Below are 11,988 nucleotides of genomic sequence, written 5' to 3'. Positions count from 1 at the left end.
CTGTGTCTTGATGCAAGTCTGCTGATGACCCTTTGAGACGCACCAAGTTCACGAGCAACATCTGGCTGACAATGATCGTTTTTATGACCCAGAGGGGTGGACTTCATAGCTAGATATTCATCTAAGCCATGTTTCTGATCAAATCTAGGGAACGATTGTTAATAATGTTCTGAAGGAAGCATTCTTCAGGTGATGCAAGGCGGAGTGGAGAGCAACAGACCTGCATCCTCATTGGAAAGTGCTGGGATGAGGCAGTCTTTATGAGGACCATTTGAGCCATTTTCTTAAAACACTTTGCACCCATGGGTGTCAGTGCAATGGGTCTGTAGTCACTGAGGCCTCTAATGGTTGTGGACCTGGGGACAGGGACTATTGTTGCGGACTGCAGGCAGTGAGGGACAGTGGCTTGTGACTGGTAGAGGCTGAAAAGTCCGGTGAGCACAGGAAACTTTGAGCACACTCCCCGGCATTCCATCAGCTCTCCCGTGATTTACTGCTCTTAACACCTTGAGAACTTGGGTTCTTGAGGGTTAGTCTTTTTTTTGAGGTCTGCTCTTGCTTTGCTGTACACACCCTGGTTCCCAGATTTATATGCAGAGTTACGCGCCTTTAACAGTGCCTGGACCGCACCCATCATCCAGGATTTATGGTTGGGGAAGACCCAGACCCGCTTCTTTGTGGTGACAGCGTCCATGCTGTCCATGGCAGCTCAGTTCTCAACCGAACTAACACGATCATCTGACGGCGGTTATTAGCACTTCAGCCAGTTATAATAATAATAATAAAGTGATTGTCACACGTGATACACAGCAGCACAGCACACGGTGCACACAGTGAAATTTGTCCTCTGCATTTAACCCATCACCCTGAGTGAGCAGTGGGCACCATGACCGGCGCCCGGGGAGCAGTGTGTGGGGACGGTGCTTTGCTCAGTGGCACCTCAGTGGTACCTTGGCGGATCGGGATTCGAACCGGCAATTTTCTGATTACGGGGCCGCTTCCTTAACCGCTAGGCCACCACTGCCCCAGTTCTCTGGGTATGTTGAACTGTCTGGACAGTCCATGTCCGGTGAGAAGACTTTGGTGATGACCAGTCGTGTGTAAATGCACAGACGTCCACCTCAGCGTTTTCCAGCCGTAGCCTTTCTGTCGCCGCGGTGCAGCGCCTGGAATTTCCTCTTGTAGCCACGTCTATAAGATGACCAAGGCGCAACAATCGAGGACAAGTAGGTGTCCAACGAGTAAGTTTAGTTGGTTGGTTTCTCCTTATCTCCTCTGATGATGGGGATCTGGCCGTTAATTCCAATTGTGCAACTTCCCAAATCCCCCACACGGCCCCTCCACTACGTTCCCTCCACCGGCTCCCAGTAGCTGCACACATCAGATTCAAAACACTGATGCTGGCCTACAAAGCCAGACATGGAGCAGCACCATCCTACCTCACAGCCCTTATTACACCTCACACTGCACCTCGTATACTCCGAGCCTCCAGTACTGCTCGCCTGGTCCCTCCATCTCTGAAGGTAAAAGGAAAACATTCATCCAGACTCTTCTCCATCTTGACCCCTCGGTGGTGGAATGAACTTCCAGCTCAGTCACTGAACACCTTCACACGGCAGCTCAAGACCTTCCTCTTTAGAGAAGATTTAGATGAACTTGTAACCTTCTTCTTGTCTGACTTCTGTATAGAAACTAGAACAGAGTGAATAAAAAGATTGTATTCATAGTTGGGGGTCCTAGTGAACCAGAACTGACCACTTCATCCATGGTGACATGGAAGCACATTCAGAACGTCGCTCTGGATCAGGACATCTGCCGAATGCCGTAAATTTAAATTCCATGACTATAGATGAGTTTGTATGATGACAGACTAATAAAACAGGAAAAGAGCACCTAAGTGCACCACCACTGATATACAGATATAACATTTTACAGATCTGTAATATATAGATCTATAGTTGAAATAACCGTATTTGTAAAAAAAACATTTTTTTATTCAGTAAAACATTTTTTCCCACATACGCCACACTGACAAAAATGACAGGAACCGATAACCAAATGAAACCAGTCTGTTTCTGAATTTACTGAAGCGCAGCGGTTCTCCTGCCCGCCCAAAAGAGGATGACATGTCTATTACAATCAGTGTTGACAGCCACGCCCAACCCTGCTGGGGCGTTTTGGTCATGTGACTGGGCAAGAACAAGTCCAAAACCCCAACTGGCAACAGCCCTGCAGGGGGAGTGAGGGATTGTGGGAGATTCTCAGTACAGCGCATCCGTATTGCTGCTCCTTGGCCTCTTGATCTTCTCTATGTTCTTCAGGATCATGTCATGTAACGTCACCTGTCAGGAGAAACGGGTCGTTTGGCTTTAGCTTTTTATCCAGCTCTGAACGTCCGGCTGGATGCAGGTTTACGCTGGCGACTCACATACTGATTCCTGAGTTCGGACACGATGATCTTCAGACTGATGTACTCCTTCTCGTCGATCTCCGTCACCGTCCGGCGGTAGTCCTCCTACACAGCACACACAGCACGGCGTTACGCCGCTCCGGCAGAGCGGCCAGCAACACAGCAAACACCGACGCGACGGTCCGCCACACTCACCACATGAGGGTATTTAGCGATTTTGGAGACCAGCTTGGCCCTCATGATGTAATATCTGAAAGAGAGCCAGTAAGTAGGAGACATTTTGTAACGGCGATTCCCACTGAGAACTTGAGCCGCGTGGGTCTCTCTCACCGGGAGATCTGGTCCAGGTAAGATGCTGCCTCTCCCTCCACCGTCCTCAGCTCTGCCACAGTCTCCTCCTGGGTGGGGACAGTCAGAGTCAGAGACAAACAGGCCACAGAAAACAACAGAAACTACAACACAAAATCATTTAAAACGTGGAGCGAAACGCTGAACCTGAATGGAAACACCGAAGTTGTTGCCGTCTTCTATTCTGGGGATTAACAGCTGAACCCACATTTTCACCTGAAGGGAGACATTAGTCCTTGTCACCCCAATTATTCCCGCTTCATTTATAACGCATTATAAGCGGAAAGAATAACGGGTATAAATTGGCACCGTGTTGCATTTCTCTATCAGCGTGCGGATTTCTGGCTTCACGCGTTCGATGAGCTCCACCAGTCGGCCGTTGCTCTTCATCATCCCGCCCGGCATCACAAACACTTTGGTTCCTGAGACTGTAGATGAAAAGATCTGCACGTAAAGATCCAACTTTGCCTAAAGTCTCGGCATGTTCCGTTAAAACCGGGAATCTGACCTTTGTCATCTAGGATGCCGTCATCGAGTTTCCTCTTTTTTGCATTTTGCTGTGAGGGACATTTTATCCAGATTTAGTTCAACATCCATCCAGCATCCATCCAACCATTAAAACAGTCATTTAATTTGGATAATAACAGAACTGCGTCTGGCTACGGTTCCGCTTTCTACCATGTCAAGGCCATCGTGGATGTTGGTCAGGAGAATCGGGTCCGGCACCGCGAGCTTTATCTCCGAGTGGATGTCCTTCAGTTCCCTGATGTTTAAGATGGGCTCCTGGGGACGAAAGATCCGCACGGCTGTATTAATACGAAATTCCTGACGCCGCGGGGAAAACCGCTCGACGGGTTTACCTTCAGAATCTGATCAAGTTCTAGTAACTTCTTAGGGAAAAAACTCGCAACCAGGTCCTCCGCCTGCGTAAGAAGAAGGCAGCAGAATGAGGTGAGACGTCCAGCGTCCACTTACCGAGACGAACGCATGTGTTTCGGCAAGTAACTTACTTCTGCTGTGATCTGTTCCCTGAAAGCGTCCACCTGACAAACAGAGTGAAGGCGATGAAAAAAACTGCACATTTCAGCACATTTACCCTGAGTGTCCCGGGGGACTGTCCCTGTCTCTGGATGGAAGCATGTTATCTGTCCCTGTCTCTGGATGGAAGCATGTTATCTGTCCCGGGGGGGACTGTCCCTGTCTCTGGATGGAAGCACTGTCCCCACACACTGCTCCCCGAGCGCCGGTCATGGATGCCCACTGCTCACTCAGGGTGATAGGAAAAATGCAGAGGACAAATTTCACTGTGTGCACCATGTGTTGTGCTGCTGTGTATAACATGTGACAATCACTTCACTTTCTTATCTGTCCCCGGGGGGACTGTCTCTGGATGGAATCATGTTATCTGCCCCCGGGTGGACTGTCCCTGTTTCTGGTTGTTATCTGTCCCCGGGGAGACTGTCCCTGTCTCTGGTTGTTATCTGTCCCCGGGGGGACTGCCCCTGTCTCTGGTTGTTATCTGTCCCGGGGGGACTGTCTGCATATTTTATTTTATTATAAATATAACTCTGTATGAATCTGAAACCGTCTAGCGACGCGGGAAACCACACGGTCTCCGGCTGAAGTGACCGGCCTACGGAGTCGTTCTACGGAGCGGCGAGAAAGAAAAGCGCGGCCTCATTTACCTTGGACTTGAGCTCATTGTCCACCTTGAGGAGTGAAGACATCTTATTTAAGATGTTTTAAATAAGATGAGCGGAGACCGAACCCGGGCAGCTTTGTACCCGATGTCAGCCACAAGGCGCCGCAACCGGATGCTGCGTCAACAACCGGCGACACGCTGCCGGCCGGCGCATGCGCCCTTGGTGACTCGGAGAACCGCGCGAGTTGTAGTCGGCAGAGTAAACGGAACAATGTCCAGTGTTTGATTTAAAAGGTAATACAAATTATACAACTAGTTTCATATCACATACAGAAGTAAGAGGAAATAATACATTCGAAAATAAAGATATGCTCCTACCTATTAGGATTTGGTTTAGACTCTCTGAAAAGTGCGAATGCAGAATTTACCTAGAAACAATATATTGGTGAAACAAATGTGGTACAAAAACAAATATGAAAGAAAATCTCAGCAAAGATTTTACAAGAAATAAGAAATATTTCTTAAAAAAGCCTAATTATTATTTTTTCATCCCTGCACGGAGACAGAAGGAGCGGGTATCCCGGCAACGGGACGTGCTCTGATTGGCTGAGGCGACTGCGCGGCTCTGATTGGCTGCGGCGTCGGGTCGGGTCACGTGCTCCAGTCACGTGGCCGACGGAGCTCAGCTGCTGTGGCCATGTAAACAAGGAAAAAAGCGTCCAGCGCTCCGAGACGCCACTCCGTGCGACGCGCATTCACCGGCGGCGGCGGCGGCGGCCAGCAGCCATGGGCCTTCCCGTCACCATCAAGGTGAACTTCAGAGGAAACGTGAGGAAGCTCCCCGTGGCCGACGCGGAGAGAGCCCAGTGGGAGTCGGTGGAGGCCTGGGTGAGTATCAGGCCCGGATTCGGGCCTCGGCGACATCCGTCCCGCAGGACGCGCCGCTGAAACGCTCATCTACGTCATGTTTTCCGATGTCGCTGTGCGTCGTGACACCTGATTGCGTCACCAGGAAGATCTGCTTCTTGTCTCGTTTTGTAGATTAAAACCACCATTGGCTTATTCCACTTTCAAGTCAAGTATTTTGATGAGGACAACGAAGAAGTATGTGAATATTTAAAGCACGTTCTGCAATATGGCCTGTCCTGGTTCCTGTGTAGCATAATAACGCACCTGTGCACTTTATATTCCAGGTTTCCATAAACAGCCAAGGTATGTCTCAACCTCTTGACTCGTTCTTTATATTTTCATCCATATATTCCGGTTAGTGTGGTGATCCCAACACCTAGAGATGTTCTGACTCTACGGTTGTTTGCTTTGTTTTGCAGATGAATATGCAGAAGCTTTGAAGGTAGCGTTTGCATTTATTGTGCAGTTAATTAAGAAAGTTTCATCTCACAAAATTATACTCAGACAAAAGACAATTGTTCATAAATTATATTGTGGTTTTTGCTGTAACTCAAGAGCGCCCTGAAGCAGGGAAATCAGCTCCATATGAACGTATACAAGATGAAGAGCCAGGCAGAGGGAGGGCAGGTCAAGCCGGACATCAAAGAGATGAAGTTGGAGACCCGACCGGCACCCCCGTATCCTTCAAGAGTCAAGACTGTGGACAAAGAGACGCAGGTCACCCCTGAGAGGGATGCGGTAAGGCCAGAGATGGTTCTTAATTAAATTGCTCTTCTCCCGAGGAAGATGAGTGACTAACAGCAGGTTGCCCTGTAGGTGGCAGTAAAGGAAAACAAGGTGACCAAATCTGAGGACGAGTCTGTGCCTGCCTGGTTCAGATCGTACATGGACAAGGTGAGGAAGTTGCAGAATAAAAGAAAAATCTTCTGTATTCATTTCCTTATGTTCATGTCTCTGATCTTGGGACCATGTGACTTTGACATGATTTGTGTCGAATGCTCTGTAATGGAATCAGATTTGTTCAAAGGGATTAAACAAAACATTAAGTAGAAATAATAACAATAAAAAAAAACAAAGTTGTATCCGTGTGGGCGGGGCTTTATCAGCGAAGTGATTGTCACTGTGAAACACTGCAGCACAGCACACGGTGAGCAGTGGGCAGCCATGACTGCCCTCGATCTGATTCCATACTCTGTGCGAATCTACTAGAACCGAATCCACTGAGCTGACCGCCCTACATGCCTGTCTGTGTGCAGTTTAAAGACCAGGTTGTGATGGAGGTTGTGGGGAAGATGTGCAGCGAGTTCTCAGGCCAGTGCTGCATGCACCACTCCCAGGCTCCTCCCCCAGCAGAGCCCGGTACGTCCGCCGCTCAGACGGCCATCGTCAGCTCCACCACGGCTCCCTCCACCAGCTCGACGCCCACCTGCAGCAGCTGCAAGGGCCAGGCCAAGGGCGGAGGCTACCAGTGCAGGTCTGGAGACTAGAACCCTCTCTTCATATAACGCCGGAGTCGGAACTGAATGTGAAACGTTTTAAAATGCAGCGTGTGCACCTCCTGCGTCCTGTGTGAGCGCTGCAGCCAGAGTCACGACCCCAGCCACAACCTGAAGAGGACGCGGACGCCGCTCTCCGTGCCGGAGCGCGGGGTCACGCCGGAGCCCAGGTGAGTCGGCCACGCCCTGCTGATATCAGGAGGGAAGGCGGGCAGCAGAGCCTGAGCTGTCGCTGTGTTCCACGCCCCCGGCGCCAGGTTCGCGCGCCGCGGAGACAGGACCGTGCGCAAGGCGGAGCGCCAGCGCCTGAAGGCGGAGCGCCGGCAGCTGAAGGCCGAGGTGAAGGAGATCAAGAAGAAGCTGCGATTGGAGAAGAGGGGCCTGCTGTGGAGCGGCTCTACGAGCGCCGCCCTGGGCCCCGCCTCCGCTCCCGCGCCGCCCCCCGCGGCCCCGGGGGCGGATCCGCAGCCCGCCAGTCCAGAGTAAGGGCCGCTCTCAGAGGAGGCGGGGTCACGCAGGGCTGGCTGGCCCGCGCCCCCGTCTACAACCTCAGTCATTAATCCAGAGTTATCAGTGTTGTCTGTTGTAGTTGAGTAACGCTGACAGGCGGCTGGAGCGTCTGCGGCCTCAAATCAAACCGGCCACGTTTTTTCTTTTTCCGTATGAGCTTCACGATGAAAGACCCGAGCGGGTAAAAAAACCGAGCGATTCTCACGATGCTCTGTGCACTCAGGGCTTCCAAGGTCTCCTGCTCCACCTTGGTGCCCACAATGACTGCCTTGTTTCTGGATGAGAATCTCCCAGATGGCACTTGTTTGGAGCCGGGAACCAAGTTCATCAAGTACTGGAAGATGCGCAACACGGGCAACATCAGCTGGACCTCGGACACCAAGGTACTGACACCCGTTACCCACAATTCCCTTCACGAAATGAAGCTAATGCGTTTCCTGTTGCATTGGTCCCCTGCAGCTGAAGTTCATGTGGGGGAATCTGGCCCTGGAGGTCCGGGAGCAGAAGGAGGTGCCGGTGCCCTTCCTTCAGCCGGGCCAGGTGGGGGTGGTGAGCGTGGCGTTCGTGGCGCCCGCTCTGGAGGGCACCTACACCTCCCACTGGCGCCTGGCACACTGCGGCGAGCAGTTCGGCCCCCGCGTCTGGTGCAGTATCGTGGTGGTACCAAGCGCCAGCAGCCAGCTGCCGTCCCATCAGACCAAAAGAACCGTGAGCGAACACACACACACACACACACACACACACACACACACACACACACACAAACCTACTGATTTGCATATTCAAATATTGGAGTTTTTTCTTCTGGATTTACTGCAAATCATTTGTAGTTCAGTCAGAGCAGTGATGTTCAGGTTACAACTTCAGGGACCTCCACGTACGTGTGTGTGTGTGTGTGTGTGTGTGTGTGTGTGTGAGTGGCTGCAATTTGTCTATTAAAGAACCATTGGAACCTGGGGGAAAATACTATGTGTAAATGTGTCCTACAGAGGGAGGAGCTTAGACAGGCAAGGGCGGGGCTTATGTGCTCCGGAGGTTCCGATCCATCACGACGAGCCCTCTACTTGTCCTCAGTGGACATGCTGACCGCACAGGTGTGTGTATGTGTGTGTCTGTGTGTATCAGCTGCAGTGGGCAGTGGGGATGGGTTCTATAATATCAATAATAAATCTGATGATGGTGAAACATCTCACTTCGCTACCAGACATCTTTTCTCACAGTCTATTCCCCAAGAGCCAGTCTGTCCCTGCTGGTCACTGTGTGTGTGTGTGTGTGTGTGTTAGACAGTGTGTGTGTTAGACAGTGATTCCGTGTCTTTGTGTGGGTTCTCTCTGTGGTTCTGTGGTGCACATGTTTACTCTGGGACACACATCGTTCACGTACTCGTGTGTGTGTGTGTGTGTGTGTGTGTGTGTGTAAGAGAACATTTACGTGACATGAGGGACTTTAATTTCGATGTTAATGTCCTTGATAGGATTTGCTCTCCTTTGAGTTGCTGGACATCAACATTGTCCAAGAGTTGGACAAAGTGCCGACCAACACTCCTGTCGGTAAAGCGAATAACCTTCCCGTCCAACTCCCTTTATCCAGTGAATATAAAGCAGCGTCTGAGGTGATGACACTTCTTTGTTTTTTGCCAGATATGACCCCCTGCATGTCCCCATTGCCACAGCAGCCCCCCCTGCTGGACAAACATGGGGCTGCAGTGACCAAAGAGAAGACTGAGCCAACAAAGAAATGCATGGGTACGTAAAGGAGCAGAAGAAAAGCTGAATAAAGACTTTTATTTCAGCTCAAAACTGGCTTAATCACACAGAGAACATTCCGGAGACGTTGCAGAGAACATTCCGGAGATGTTGCTGTGCTGATCTCTGCTTTTCTGCTCTATATCCAGTGGTCCAGCCTCAGAGGCACAATGACCCTGTTGAAGGTCCCTGTCATGAAGAGGCTGATGAAGACATCAGCGGGACGCAGTTTGTGTGTGAGACTGTGATTCGCTCGCTCACGCTGGAGGAGGAGCCGGACCACCAGCCGCGCAGGCGGGCGCGTTTCGGGCGGGGCAAGCCTGCAGGTAAAGTCCTGGCAGCATCATCTCATGCCTGCGAGCCAGTTTGTTGTGTGGTGGGCTGTCAATCATGTGATCGGTTTTCCTGCCTGCGATGCTCACGGTTCTGGATTTTGACGTTTCATAGCTCAAGTCCCGATCTCTTATCTGGAGAGGCCTCACGTGAGTGAGAGACCTGAGGGACCAATCGTCAAGCTGGCTGAAGCTCCCGCCCCCTCCGCAGATCACAGCAGAGGACGTGCTCTTTCCAGGTGAGGCAGGAGGAGCAAGACTTGATCACCGATGCTCAAAACAAGGTCCAAAGGTCCAGAATGAAGTGAATTCTGTTCTGTCAGGACGGTTTTTGGCCTCGGACGAGAACCTCTACAACCGACCCCAGTGACCCGGAGAAGGAGGAAGAGGAGGAGGAGGAGGAGGAGGAGGAGAAGAAGCAGGTGGCCGAGGGGGGGCGCCGAGCCGGCCGACTGGGACGAGGTGAGCAGCCAGGCCTCCAGCGCCTCCTCCGAGGACTACATCGTGATCCTGCCCGACTGCTTCGACACCTCGCGTCCGCTGGGCGACTCCATGTACAGCTCGGCGGTGTCCAGTCACAGGGACGCAGGAGCCCCGGAGAGGCCGGAACAAGACCCGGGTTCCTCCATCCACAGCAGCGCCAACCGCCTGCTCTGCACGTCCCAGACCCTGGACGCGCCTGCACTCGTCCCCGAGCTGGTGCTGGCCCCGCCCACAGGCCTGCGCACGCACAGGTGGGTGTTCCTCCTCACGCCGCGTACGGGACTCGGCGTCCACCCTGACGCCTTCTGTTGGCTGCAGGCAGGTGCCGGAGCTGGTGCTGGACGTGCGATGCGAGGACGAGGACGAGGACAGTCGCCCTGAGAGCGGATCTAATGGTGAGCAGGACTGTGAGGAACTGGGAGTGCGTTTGTGGCAGGAAGATGAAGTACTTTTGAGGATGTGGTGCAGAGCTGAGACACGAAATGAGAACAGAACAGAGTCCCACAGCCGTCTCCCCCCAACACACACGCACGCACACACACACACACACACACACACACGCTTATCAGGCCGTTTCTCTCGGTTTTCCAGCGTCCAGTCCAGGACACGACTCGATGCTCGGCGACTCCAGCAGAGACCCCAGGTAGATGATTGTCCACCTACTTGTTTCAGTAGGAATGATTGTCCAGACTGAAATGGTCCCGGAAGTGTGTGTGGAGTGTAATGTAGCAGCATGTTCTCTCTCAGACGCCACCGAGGACTCACTAACGGTCTGGTGAAGGGGGCGCTGTCTGTGGCCGCGTCCGCGTACAAGGCGCTGTTCATCGGGCAGGGGGGCTCTGCGCAGGTCAGCCTTCTCTAATTCTCTATAACACACATACACTTATACACATATATACACACACACTTATACATACACACTCACCAGACACACATTTATACACATATATATACACACACACACACACACACACACACACACATATATACACACTCACCAGACACACATTTATACATATATACACATACACACTCACCACACACACACATTTATACATATATATATACACACACACACATATATACACACACTTATACATACACACTCACCAGACACACATTTATACATATATACACATACACACTCACCACACACACACACATTTATACATATATATATATATATATATATATATATATATATATATATATATATATATATATATATAATATATATGTATATATATCACACACACACTCACCAGACACACATTTATACATATATACACATACACACTCACCAGACACACACACACACACTCAACACACACTCACCACACACATACACACACAGTCAGGTCATAACTGGATGGCGGCGTGTGTATCTGCAGCGTGCAGCCGACGGCGTGTCCATGATGGCCGTGCTGCAGGAAATGGGCTTCAGTAACGAGCAGCTGAACCAGCGTCTGCTGCAGGAACACGACTACAACCTGCTGGACGTCGTCAACGAGCTGGTGCAGATCGGCAGCGAGAACGACTGGTACGCCACGCCCCACTGAGGTCGCCATGGTGACGCAGCGCCGAGCAGCATGGGACACGAGTCTCTCCTGCTGTGATCATGCATGGGCAACAGGATGCAAAATGAGCTGCAGCACGTGTTGTTCACCAGTTTATACTCACACCCGCACACACACACACACACACACACACACAACACCTGTCTTTCAATGGCACCAGACTCGCTTCTTCCATGGACAAACCCTGACTGTAAAATTGTGCCTGTTTTGAATGTCTGTCCATTTTAGACATTTTTAGAGGTCAGAGGTCACCGTTAGGACCGGTCCCCTCTGGGTCTCACTGCACCTTTACTCATGCGCAGAACATTCCAGAACTGAGCTGCTGAGCTTGTGCCACTGACGTTGTGAGCTGCTTTGCAACGGATCAACACTATTTTAGAACAGGAAACACATGACTTATGATGAAATGGCTCTTCTCGTGCCGCCGTTTGGCGTTAGTAATGCGTAGACGAGGAGGAGGAGGAGCAGCAGCGGCTGTGTAATGAAGTCACCGGTCCAGCAGAGGCCACCCTGACCCATGGGGTCTGGTCCGGTGG

General features: G+C 51.3%; 2 protein-coding genes across 2 annotated transcripts; one reads left to right on the top strand and one right to left on the bottom strand.

Moving 5' to 3' along the window:
- Positions 1–1,970: 1,970 nt before the first annotated feature.
- psme3 (proteasome activator subunit 3) lies at positions 1,971–4,584 on the bottom strand. The gene is made up of 11 exons (XM_028989626.1): positions 4,444–4,584; positions 3,769–3,801; positions 3,619–3,681; positions 3,437–3,541; positions 3,267–3,315; positions 3,068–3,186; positions 2,906–2,974; positions 2,741–2,808; positions 2,606–2,660; positions 2,429–2,515; positions 1,971–2,342 (listed from the first exon to the last, which is right to left on the bottom strand). Exons 1-11 carry the CDS (start codon positions 4,483–4,485, stop codon positions 2,262–2,264), a joined length of 771 nt encoding a protein of 256 aa, XP_028845459.1. The 5' UTR covers positions 4,486–4,584; the 3' UTR covers positions 1,971–2,261.
- Positions 4,585–5,050: 466 nt separating this feature from the next.
- On the top strand, positions 5,051–11,619 carry LOC114795735 (next to BRCA1 gene 1 protein-like). Its single transcript, XM_028989314.1, has 21 exons — positions 5,051–5,288; positions 5,442–5,504; positions 5,594–5,612; positions 5,729–5,751; positions 5,865–6,047; positions 6,126–6,203; positions 6,566–6,783; positions 6,856–6,975; positions 7,063–7,287; positions 7,539–7,698; positions 7,775–8,023; positions 8,305–8,409; positions 8,790–8,865; positions 8,956–9,060; positions 9,210–9,386; positions 9,508–9,631; positions 9,827–10,126; positions 10,194–10,270; positions 10,467–10,518; positions 10,623–10,722; positions 11,267–11,619. Exons 1-21 carry the CDS (start codon positions 5,187–5,189, stop codon positions 11,432–11,434), a joined length of 2,724 nt encoding a protein of 907 aa, XP_028845147.1. The 5' UTR covers positions 5,051–5,186; the 3' UTR covers positions 11,435–11,619.
- The last annotated feature ends 369 nt before the right edge of the window (positions 11,620–11,988 follow it).

This window comes from Denticeps clupeoides, chromosome 8 (assembly GCF_900700375.1).
Source record: "Denticeps clupeoides chromosome 8, fDenClu1.1, whole genome shotgun sequence".
NCBI lineage: Eukaryota > Metazoa > Chordata > Actinopteri > Clupeiformes > Denticipitidae > Denticeps > Denticeps clupeoides.
The sequence above is the reverse complement of the archived record's forward strand: the minus strand, read 5'-3'. Positions and strand labels throughout refer to the sequence as shown.